The sequence below is a fragment of the Polypterus senegalus genome, chromosome 16 (assembly GCF_016835505.1).
Source record: "Polypterus senegalus isolate Bchr_013 chromosome 16, ASM1683550v1, whole genome shotgun sequence".
NCBI classification, from domain to species: Eukaryota; Metazoa; Chordata; class Cladistia; order Polypteriformes; family Polypteridae; genus Polypterus; species Polypterus senegalus.
The window spans coordinates 17,591,416-17,603,774 of record NC_053169.1 but is presented as its reverse complement, the minus strand read 5'-3'; the positions used below and the strand labels follow the sequence as shown (position 1 = coordinate 17,603,774).

The 12,359-nt window shown below is 39.1% G+C and overlaps 1 protein-coding gene across 2 annotated transcripts in view; it reads right to left on the bottom strand.

The window, feature by feature from the left end:
• The window catches only part of rasgrp3 (RAS guanyl releasing protein 3 (calcium and DAG-regulated)), a 188,186-nt gene that overhangs the window by 71,408 nt on the left and 104,419 nt on the right, over positions 1-12,359 (bottom strand). For both annotated transcript variants that reach the window (XM_039738329.1, XM_039738328.1), the window contains exons 3-4: positions 8,814-8,916; positions 1,093-1,155 (exon numbers count right to left, since the gene is read on the bottom strand). In XM_039738329.1, the coding sequence (XP_039594263.1) occupies positions 1,093-1,155; positions 8,814-8,916 (166 nt within the window). The remainder of the gene's footprint in view (positions 1-1,092; positions 1,156-8,813; positions 8,917-12,359) is intronic.

The window sequence follows — 12,359 nt, the reverse complement described above, 5'->3', positions numbered from 1 at the left end:
ACAAATCCTAATAGTGCAGCATTAAAATTTTACTAACTTGAGAAAGTCTGAGAACATTATGCCACAATATATGAAATTTCTTATTATGAGCAAATAGCTTCATTATGTTACTAGGCTAATCTTTATCCCCTGTAGAATCCTCTTTTTATGATATATACAGTGATACCTCGGTATACGTCCTTAATCCGTTTCAGATCCTTTGACTTACACCAAACAGGACGTATACCAAACAAATTTTTCCCATAAGAAATAAAGGGAAAATGATTAATCCGTTCCCATGAAAAAAATCCTATTGTTATTGGCATATTATACATTGATGGGGTTGTATAAAATAATTCAAACACTGCTTAATACTAAACTACATAAATACAAAAGCAATTAGATGAAATAAATGAAAAGTTAACCTCACTTTACTCTTTAATAACATCTTTGTTTTTCACAATCGTAGATACCGTCGTTCTCGGCATACGGTATGCAACAGCCAAGTCCCGGATACGCATGCCACCTTCATACTTTTCAACAATCAATTCAAATTTACGCGAAAAAACACAAAATCACGTGAAAAATAGTGCGTACCGACGCTCGTGGGCAGTCGTGGCTTTGTCTCGAGAGATGTAAACAAGGGTAGCGCGTGGGGTTCTAGCACGAGTCATATTCCAAATAAAGGTCGTATACCAAGCAAGATTTTTCGCGTCCAAACGGGACATATACCAAGTTGGACTTATTCCAAAGCGGACGTATACCGAGGTACCATTGTATTTGTAATAAACACATCTATTGAGAAGTGAGTACTTTAAATGCTAAACTTTTCTTTTGCTAAACACTTATGTTATACCCGTGTGAAACCAAAATGCAGGAGGCCCCAACCTTTCTGATTATGTCATTTATATTTTTAATAAACTGGTAAATATAAATAACAGAGCTTTCATCTGCATAATATTCAGAATTTCTGCAGTAATTCAGCTTATGAAAATAGTTTCAAACTTCAGCTTGCAACTTGAGTTTAATTGCATATCAGACCATAGTCACAGTCACAGATTTCACAGACTGAGTGGAAAAACGAACTGCTGGTAGATGTTACTCTTCACATACCTCATAAAGTAGCAGATCTGGAGTCTAGTTTTGTCACAGTCTTCGTCAGCACAGTCCCGGTACGTACAGAAGTCAAGGAATTTTTGTTATTTCAGATATCTCAAGTATTCGTTTAAAACATTACTTACATGCAAATTGTGTACTGAAATCAATTTTACATTAATTTTTTATGCCAATCATGAAAAACATTAAACTCACACCACAGGGGACCCAGCACTTGTCTTTTTTCCAAGCTGACTGACTGTCTTCTTGTCCAAACCAACCATACTAAGTTTTCCATTGGCAACTGTGATGTCCCTCCTGGTAAATCCGTAACCCAATACTGAGAAAAAAAACAAACTTCTGATGCACTTAAAAAAAAAAAAAAAAATATGAACCTTCCTCAGGCACGAGTATATAAAAAAGAAAACACATAGATGAAAATGAATCCCACTTTTAAAACATTAAAATCTAATAAACTAAAAAAACATTTTAAATTAAGCCAAAATCACAACAAATGACTGAAGAAAGTGAGATTTAAAGTTTTTGTTCTGGAAGATCATTACGAGATGAAGAACAGCATTTGGTCTTGAGACGGCTGCTTGACCTAAGACAATGAGGGGCAACATGGTGTGGGGAAGCTCTACCAAATATTTCGATGCAAGACCATGGAGATACTTGGTCATTAATACAAGAAATTTGAAATCGTTTTGCTGACTAATATGGATACTCAATCAAACAATGCCAGCACAGTGGTAACGAGGTCATGGTTTTTGTCCTCTCATCAAGATCATTGAAGCGCTCTTCTGAATATTCTGTGCTTCCTGCAGGCTTTTGGGGTTCTCTTTTAAGAAAACCTTGCAATAGTGTAACATGGATAAATTCAGAAACAAAATCTTCTAATGTTCTTCAAATCAATGAATGGTGTTTTATACAGTGGTGTGAAAAACTATTTGCCCCCTTCCTGATTTCTTATTGTTTTGCATGTTTGTCACACAAAATGTTTCTGATCATCAAACACATTTAACCATTAGTCAAATATAACACAAGTAAACACAAAATGCAGTTTTTAAATGATGGTTTTATTATTTAGGGAGAAAAAATCCAAACCTACGTGGCCCTGTGTGAAAAGTAATTGCCCCCTGAACCTAATAACTGGTTGGGCCACCCTTAGCAGCAATAACTGCAATCAAGTGTTTGCGATAACTTGCAATGAGTCTTTTACAGCGCTCTGGAGGAATTTTGGCCCACTCATCTTTGCAGAATTGTTGTAATTCAGCTTTATTTGAGGGTTTTCTAGCATGAACCGCCTTTTTAAGGTCGCGCCATAGCATCTCAATTGGATTCAGGTCAGGACTTTGACTAGGCCACTCCAAAGTCTTCATTTTGTTTTTCTTCAGCCATTCAGAGGTGGATTTGCTGGTGTGTTTTGGGTCATTGTCCTGTTGCAGCACCCAAGATCGCTTCAGCTTGAGTTGACGAACATGATGGCCGGACATTCTCCTTCAGGATTTTTGGTAGACAGTAGAATTCATGGTTCCATCTATCACAGCAAGCCTTCCAGGTCCTGAAGCAGCAAAACAACCCCAGACCATCACACTACCACCACCATATTTTACTGTTGGTATGATGTTCTTTTTCTGAAATGCGGTGTTCCTTTTACGCCAGATGTAACGGGACATTTGCCTTCCAAAAAGTTCAACTTTTGTCTCATCAGTCCACAAGGTATTTTCCCAAAAGTCTTGGCAATCATTGAGATGTTTCTTAGCAAAATTGAGACGAGCCCTAATGTTCTTTTGCTTAACTGTGGTTTGCGTCTTGGAAATCTGCCATGCAGGCCGTTTTGCCCAGTCTCTTTCTTATGGTGGAGTCGTGAACACTGACCTTAATTGAGGCAAGTGAGGCCTGCAGTTCTTTAGACGTTGTCCTGGGGTCTTTTGTGACCTCTCGGATGAGTCGTCTCTGCGCTCTTGGGGTCATTTTGGTCGGCCGGCCACTCCTGGGAAGGTTCACCACTGTTCCATGTTTTTGCCATTTGTAGATAATGGCTCTCACTGTGGTTCGCTGGAGTCCCAAAGCTTTAGAAATGGCTTTATAACCTTTACCAGACTGATAGATCTCAATGACTTCTGTTCTCATTTGTTCCTGAATTTCTTTGGATCTTGGCATGATGTCTAGCTTTTGAGGTGCTTTTGGTCTACTTCTCTGTGTCAGGCAGCTCCTATTGAAGTGATTTCTTGATTGAAACAGGTGTGGCAGTAATCAGGCCTGGGGGTGGCTACGGAAATTGAACTCAGGTGTGATACACCACAGGTAGGTGATTTTTTAATAAGGGGGCAATTACTTTTTCACACAGGGCCATGTAGGTTTGGATTTTTTCTCCCTAAATAATAAAAACCATCATTTAAAAACTGCATTTTGTGTTTACTTGTGTTATATTTGACTAATGGTTAAATGTGTTTGATGATCAGAAACATTTTGTGTGACAAACATGCAAAACAATAAGAAATCAGGAAGGGGGCAAATAGTTTTTCACACCACTGTATGCCATGGTACACAGGAGTTCAATTTAATGCCAGTGTTTCAGAAATGATGTGGTGGGAGGAATGATCTGCCCATCAATAATTCAGGACTGTGTCTGGTAGGCAGAGACTGTGTAGTTTGATTAAAATTATAGGTTGCTTTTTTATTATGCTTCCATTTAAAGTATTGTGTAAACTTCTAATGCTTTTATTGAAGTGTAGAACATCTTTCATACAAGATTTTAAAAGCTATGAACCCAATGGTAACTTCCAGTATTTCTGACTTTTTTTTAAGGTATAAAAGTGCTCACTTCATTGTGTTTGACTACAGATGTTTCACTATAAAATAACAGCAGGATTTAACTTCCTCTTGAAGATGGAAAAATATAATTGGATCGAAAAACAAAGGTAAGCACTCCCCACAAAGGTTCCTTTTTGAAAGTTACTGTATACAGTATCCTCTCGTCTTCATTGTAATAACAATGAGAACTGATATAGTGGTTTCTTCTGAAACAGCAATAACTGAAGTAAGCTTCTTTTGAAACTAGGTGTAACACAAGAGCACATTTACATGTCAAGTTTCATTTCTAAAATGAACAGATTTTAGTTTGCTTTTTAACAAGGAGCTGCTTATTAAATTGTTGCATGTAATAAATCAGCATTTAAGTTGAAGAGGCCTGGTATTGTCCTGTTGTAAGTTCAGGTCTTATACTGTAGGAAATGCGAGCTTAGTTAATTCCAGCAATATGAAATCTGAATGTCCCTTACTGTTCAGTTACTGATGTGGGTAAGGTGTCTACCAGTAATTTCAAGAGCAGTACAGGTGGCAGATCTCAAATGATCTCTGATAGACCCGTTAGTCCTACTCTGTTTTGGTAACTTATGGGTGACCCACATTCACCTGTCCTGGTAGTGTGATTAAAACAAAGTGGAGCAGCTTAATCAATAGTGTCTGCCAACATTGACACGTGTCAGGCTTTCCTTCTGCATGCAAATAGCACCTTGCTTGCTTCTAGTGACATTTGTGGCATTAGGGAATGCACAAAACACACAAAGGGTGGCCTTTGTAGTGGCGTAACCTATGATTTGAATTAAGGTGTTTTTTTTCAAAGGTGATGTGATCGGGCATTATTCCACCGACTTGTATAATAACGGTGCCTTTGTGTATTTGGCACGATACACTGCTTTAGAACACAAGTTGTATTGTACTCTTTGTGAAAGTATACAAGGTATAACTAGTGTTTTCTCATTAGAGAATTTTGTTTTTCCAACCGTTTGTGTTTTATATACGATATATCTCTCTATTATCTCTCAATTATAAAAGAAAATCTTGAGACAATTCTGTTGCCAAGAGACTTTTTCAAGTCACGCCATCCTCTCAACTATTTTCAGCCACGGTCCTCTCACCTCTCATTCATCCATCCATCCATCCATTTTCTAACCCGCTGAATCTGAATACAGGGTCACGGGGGTCTGCTGGAGCCAATCCCAGCCAACACAGGGCACAAGGCAGGAACCAATCCTGGGCAGGGTGCCAACCCACCGCAGCCTCTCATTCATGTGAATGCTTTTTTCAGATACAGTTTCTGCGCTCTCGGCTCTAAATCTAAATTTTTATGTTTTCCTCACTTTAAGTTCCCAATAAAATAAGACGTATTATGTCCAAATCTTATTGAAGAATTTCATTCCCAAGGGTTATCAATAGAAGAAATGAGTACACGGGCAATTCTAGCACCGAGAAACGATGAAGTCAAACGAAGTAACACGAAAATTGTCAATCGGTTACACGGCAAATTGGTTAAATGCGTATCAATAGACTCTGCTGAAACAGTTAGTGGTGATGGTGCAGAAGATGAAAACATCAACTTATAATATCCCGAAGAATATCTACGACCGTTAACACCATCCGGTCTTCCACCGGCTGAATTACTGTAGAAAGAAGGACGTATCCAAGAAAGGTTATGTAGTACATCTTCAGGGGATAACATTACACAACAAAGGAGATCATGATATGCCATTCGTATTAAAACGTTTACAGTTTCCTGTGAGAATAGCTTTTGCTATGACAATTAACAAATCACAGGGACAAACATTAGAAAAAGTTGGTTTATTTATTAGAGAGAAACGATATTCACTCACGGGCAGTTCTACGTTGTGTTGTCACGATGTTCAAAATTTAATGCGATATTGAGAAAAGCCAAGCAAAATGACACCTTTCATTGGCTAACTAAAAAGATGACAACATGCAAGCTTTCGATGCAACTCAGGCCCTAAAGGCCAAATGTAATCCTACATCTTACCTGAAGAAGGGGTCTGAGTTGCCTCGAAAGCTTGCATGTTGTCATCTTTTTAGTTAGCCAATGAAAGGTGTCATTTTGCTTGGCTTTTCTCTACATTCATAATGGCTAACGTGGTACAACATCCTAGTACTACATGCGATATTGACAAAAAGTTCATTCAAAAAAATGTTTTTTACTGAAGTTTTACAGTAAAAGTGTAAGTTTAAAAAGTATTTGCGTGTTAATTTCAAAGCCAAACAGAACGAAAATGTATAATGTAACAAATACCTCTAATGCAACATGAAACATAATTTTCTTTCAGTGTATTACGTTTTACTATTTTTTACTATGGTTAATTACTCGCAGTAGTGTAAAATAGTTCTATTATGCATATGTAACAATTCTTCTGAAAATAACAATCTGTATAAATTGAACAACTGAATCCCCATACGCGAGTAGCAGATCCATGAAGTGGCTGGTGGGTAGCACTCGCCCGGGGGTTGGCGAGCGAAGCAGGTAGGGGGCAGAGCCCCCTAGTACATCCATCCATCCATATTCTAACCCGCTGAATCCAAATACAGGGTCACGGGGGTCTGCTGGAGCCAATCCCAGCCAACACAGGGCACAAGGCAGGAACCAATCCTGGGCAGGGTGCCAACCCACCGCAGGACACACACCAAGCACACACTAGGGCCAATTTAGAATCGCCAATCCACCTAACCTGCATGTCTTTGGATTGTGGGAGGAAACCGGAGCGCCCGGAGGAAACCCACGCAGACACGGGAGAACATGCAAACCCCACGCAGGGAGGACCCGGGAAGCGAACCCGGGTCTCCGAACTGCGAGGCAGCAGTGCTACCACTGCGCCACTGTGCCACCCCCCCTAGTACATACACAAGTAAATATGCATAAATCTGCTCAAGAAAGGTATTTAAATGGAACATATTAAAATAACTCCCTTGTTTCTGTGTGTATATATTTATGCACACAAAATGCTAGTTACTGATATGGTCTATCTTCTTACTTTTGGACAAAGGTTAAGAGTGGACACTGAAAATGGCAGAGACCCAGGGCTGAAACTCTAAAATGTCTTGTGAGATTTAACATTGACCCACACAACAAGGGGCAGACTGGAAGGAAAGCTAAAGGAAACGGCACAATGAAAGCGAATATGGGGAGAAAAAGATACTGGTGACAGGAGATGCAGTGTGTGAGAGAGATGAGACGATAACCTGACTACTGACCAATGCCATTAGACTGAGGAACAACAGGCCAACCTTTATCACAACAATGAGTGGAAAATATTCTTTAACCCTTCTTCAATACATTTGTACACAGCGGAACCTTGTTGCTTGTTTTGTCTATCTCTGATTATTGTTTACTGTCTTATCAGCTCTACCAGTTTTCTTATCTTACATGAATCGCATCTGTTAGAAGAGCAGGAACCACAGAATAGTAGTCCAGCAAAGGGTACATTCACTCTCATACTCTCTCTGATTCCCAAAAGGCCAGTTTATTTGGGCCCCAAGCGATCTAATCTGCCCACCTTTAGCAAGAGGAACCAAACTGGAGGACCAGAGAAAAAACACACATCTGACATGTGTAGAATATTCGCACTTCAGACAGTGGACTTGTGTTTTGCCTAAATTGATTTACTTTATCAGCATTTTTATTGAATTAGCCATTAAAGCTTTGAAAATGCAAAACTTATTTAAATGGCTGTTATTTTTTGAGTTTGAATTTTCATTTTAGTGTGAGAGAGAGAGAGAGAGATTGAGATGCAAAAGAGATTGAGTTTATCCCAGCCGGGACGCCCCAGTAACGGAAGGATGGGGGAAGGCAGCTTATCAGGGGCACTGCCTCCTCCAGGACGATAGATGGTGGCTTCCCTAGACTGCACTGGTGCCCCCGATGCCTGCAGGGCACTATGAGACTTGGAGTTCGGCAACACAGCCCTGCTGGGTACCATGGGTGCCGCCAGAAGATGCTGCAGGGAGACTGGGGAGTCCCTACTGTTAGAATAGCCCGTAGTTACTCTAAAGTCACAGGGACAGAAGCACAGAAGTACTTATAGGCTGAAGAAAACCTCAAGTCCTCCATCTGACCTGGAAGTTCTGGCAAGTCACGGGGACGGGAGAACAGAAGCACTTCTGGGTCAAGGACTATATAAAGGACTACTGAAGACCCAGCAAGGGAGATGTGTGACAGGGCTTGCTGGGAGGAGTGGAGGAGAAAATGTTGTGGTTATTGTGTGTGTATTATTGTTATTCTTACCTGTTTACTGTGGTGGAGGTGCTTCTGGCACCGTATAAGACGGCAAAAGAAGATTAAATAACTTCTTGGTGCTTTTAACTCGTGTGGTCCGTGTCTGTGTATTGGGTTATGCGCTGGTATAGCGCCATCTAGTGTTACACATCATACCCTGTAATGTTCCCATATGCTCATGCTAACAACTTCACTGAACTGGATTCATGTCATTTTGTCAATAGATGTCATAGATATAGTTCTTAATGCTTTCTGTTAAATAAGATATTTGCTTTTCTGACATTTAATCATACAGCAATGAGTAAATAATTTAACATTATCAGTTGGTGCTATGCTGGCATGAATCTGAAGAATTAACATCAACAAAATGAACACTTTATCCATTAATAAAATAGCTTTGAGTTTTGATGTTCAGGTATTTATAAAATGAAAGAAATTGAATATGTGTCATATTTTATTAGAGTAGTCTTAAAATCTATGATTACTTTTAAATTTGAAATATATTATTACATTCTGACCACATAAAATGCTAGTCAAATGTAATCGGATTCCACTGCTAAATATAATACACAAAAGAAAGTAAATTTGCTGGCATCGGTTTAACATCTTAGTACTGGATGCTCCAGTTCTTAAATGTAGAAGGTCTCCCTAATTTGTTTGCAGATCAAAAGGATATATTAAAAGGAGTTTCCCTGCCAGTTCAGTCGACGTGAGGTACCAGCGATGCATTAGCAACACTGTGCGTTGTAACTGGCCGTTGCTGAGCTCTCCGTTTTCACCTGTAGCAAATAGAAAATTCAGTTCAATTTAGTTTGTTTTTGTATAGCAATCTTCTGTTTTAGAAATGACATAATGAATACACTTAAAAGATAAAAATTTGTTTAAACACACAGTAAAACAATGCACTTACAAAACTGATTAACATAAATGGAACCTAACAATGCCTGTCCATTACCAGGGAAAGGAAAGGCGTATCCAGACACCAGTACTCTCATCTTTTTTCTGTCTATCCTTTAAGTGTATCTCTTCTCGTCACTTATTTCAGTGTAACCTTGCATTATCTTGTTGTTATATTGCCTGTTATGAGTTCAGCACATAATCAAAGCAAACGCCTTACTCACTGTGAATACGTGTTCTTCATTTTAAACATTTTGGGCAAACCGGCGTGCGCCGCAAAATTTTCTAGGGGTGCCGAGAAAACTTTTGTAAAATATTTAAAATTGCTAGTGTTTTTGAACTTTTGGTTGATTAAAAAGATAATGTTTAAAAAAAATATTTTATGTTGGAAAAACAGATAACGGAACACTTACGGAAATGAAATCTAAGAAACGCTAGAGACTTCAAATGATCGACAAGGAAATGCGCGTCTGTCTTGATCCTCGCATCAATCTCATATGTGCTGAAAAACAATCTCGACGTTCACATTAATTAAATTTAAGATTTATCCTTTGATTCCTTTATTAATAAAATGTCTTTCAAACTTGTAAAATTAGCTGTTTTTATTGGAGGTTGTCCATAGATTGTGTCGTCACGACTTTATTTATGGGCGGTCCCTCAGGTGCGCCGCGAAAGAACATTTTTGGACTTAGTGCACCACAACTCAAAAAACTAATTTTAATTGACAGATTAAATCAATTTTTATTTTACTTGGCACATTTTGGAACACACTGATATGGTAGTTCAAAATCCACATACATTTACAATACAGAAATTTGCTTTATGGATTAACTATCAGTAATTGGAAATACTAATTTCAGCAGATATGGTAAGCCCATAATCTTTGTGATCAAGCAGATTTGCAAGTTAAAAATACAATTATGACATTGCCTTGGATGTTGTGTAAATTGTCAGTATGGAGCAGGAACGTCAAAAATTCACATTAACTGTTGAGCTAATTTGTTTTTTGCCAAGTTTGCAAATTAATTAATAATCAAAAACTGAAATCTCTGGTTGATATAAGTATTCAGACCCTTAATTCGGTACGTTGTGGAAGCCCCTTTGGCAGCAGTTACAGCTTTGAGTCTTTTTAGGTCAGTCTCTACAGGCTTTGCACTCCTGTATTTATGCATTTTTGACCAATTCTTCTTGATCCTCTTCAGCTCCAGTAGATTGAAAACAGTAATTTGGTCTATAAACTGCCATGTTTAGGTCTCTCCACAGATGTTCTATGTGGTGTAAGTCTTGGCTTTGACTGGGCCACTCAAGGACAGTCAGAGACTTGTCCCGAAGCCACTCCGTCATTGTCTTGGCGGTATGCTTCAGGACAGTGATATGCTGAAAGGAGAACTGAAGTTGTGTGCACTCTGGAGCTGAGTGGGCCTCTCTCTGATTGACTGCATTGAATTGCCCTCAATTCTGACCAGTCTACCTGTCTCTGCCAGTGAGAAGCACCCTCACATCATGATGCAGCTACCAACATGCTTCATTGTAGAGATAATATCACGCAGGTAACAAGTAGTGCCTGGTCTTCAGCAGACATACTGCTTGAAGTTCTGCCCAAAGAGTTCAGTTTTTAATTCCTCAGAGCAGAGTCCTGTAAATTCTGTTTGGTAAACTCCCAATGAGCTGTCATATTCCTTTTACTCAAGAGTGGTTTCCATCTAGCCACTCTACCATAAACTCCTGATTGATGGAGTGCTGCAAAGATGGTCATCCTCCTCACAAGCTGTCACATTTCAGCAGAGGACTTCTGAAGTTCTGTTAGAGTTCTTGATCATATCCTTCACCAAGGCCCTACTTGCTAGGTTTTTCAGTTTAGCTGGAATCCAAATCTAGAAGGAGTCCTGGTGGTTCCAGTCTTCTTCCATCTCATAGTTATTGAGGACACTGTGCTCCTGGGAACACACAAACTTCAGAAATTGTTTTATACCCTTTCAATGTTCAATGCCTCACCACAATTTGATCATAAAGATGTCCTTCATGGCCTGGTTTTTGTCCTGACATGCCGTGTGAATTGTCAGACCTTCTATACACAGGCGTGTGCCTTTCTAAATAATGTGTAGTCTATTAAGTTTGCCAAAGGTGGGCACCTGTCAAGTTCTAGACAATCTCAAGGATGCTTAAGGTGAACAGGATGCACCTTACTACAATTTGGAGTGCAACAGTGAAGGGTCTGGATACTTTTTTATGAATCGGTGACTTCATTTTTTAAATGTGTAATAAATTTGCAAACCTTTCTGAAAACATGTTTCCACTTTTTCATTATTGTTTTATTGAGTGCAGGTTAATGGGCAAAAATGTCAAACTGATCCATTTAAAGTTAAATCTACAACATGTGTGCAGACAATGAAGAGGTCTAAATACTGTCTGAATCCACTGTACGGGTGCATTTTAATAAATTAGGATATCATGGAAAAGTTAATTTATTTCAGTAATTCAATTCAAAAAGTGAAACTCTTATATAGATTCATTACACATGGAGTGATGTATTTCAAGCGTTTATTTCTTTTCATTTTGCTGATTATGGCCTACAGGTAATGAAAATTCAAAATTCAGTATCTCAGAAAATTAGAATATTACATAAGACCCATATAAAAATTGATTTTTAATACAGAATGTTGGCCTACTAAAAGTCTGTCCATGTAGGCACTCAATACTTGGTCAGGATTCCTTTTGCATGAATTACTGCATCAGTGCAGTGTGGCATGGAGGCGATCAGCCTGTGGCACTGCTGAGGTGTTTTAGAAGTCCGGGATGCTTTGCTAGCAGCTTACAGCTCATCTGCATCGTTGGGTCTGGTGTCGCTCATCTTCCTCTTGACAATACCCATAGATTATTTATGGGGTTTAGGTCAGCCAAGTTTGCTGGCCAATCAAGCACAGTGATACCGTGGTCATTAAACTAGGTGTTGGTACTTTTGGCAGTGTGGGCAGGTGCCAAGTCTTGCTGGAAAATGAAATCAGCATCTCCAAACCACTCTTGAACCAGAGGAAATGTCAGAAGCGTCTTACTTGGGCTAAGGAGAAAACGGACTGGACTGTTGCTCAGTGGTCCAAAACCCTCTTTTCAGATGAAAGTAAATTTTGCATTTCATTTGGAAATCAGAGTCTGGAGGAAGAGTGGAGAGGCACAGAGTCCAAGTTGCTTGAGGTCCAGTGTGAAGTTTCCACAGTCAGTGATGATTTGGGGAGCCATGTCATCTTCTGGTCATTCAGAATTGACTTTAAAATTCTGCTTATGGTTTATAAAGCCTTAAATAATCTCGCCCCATCTTATATATCGG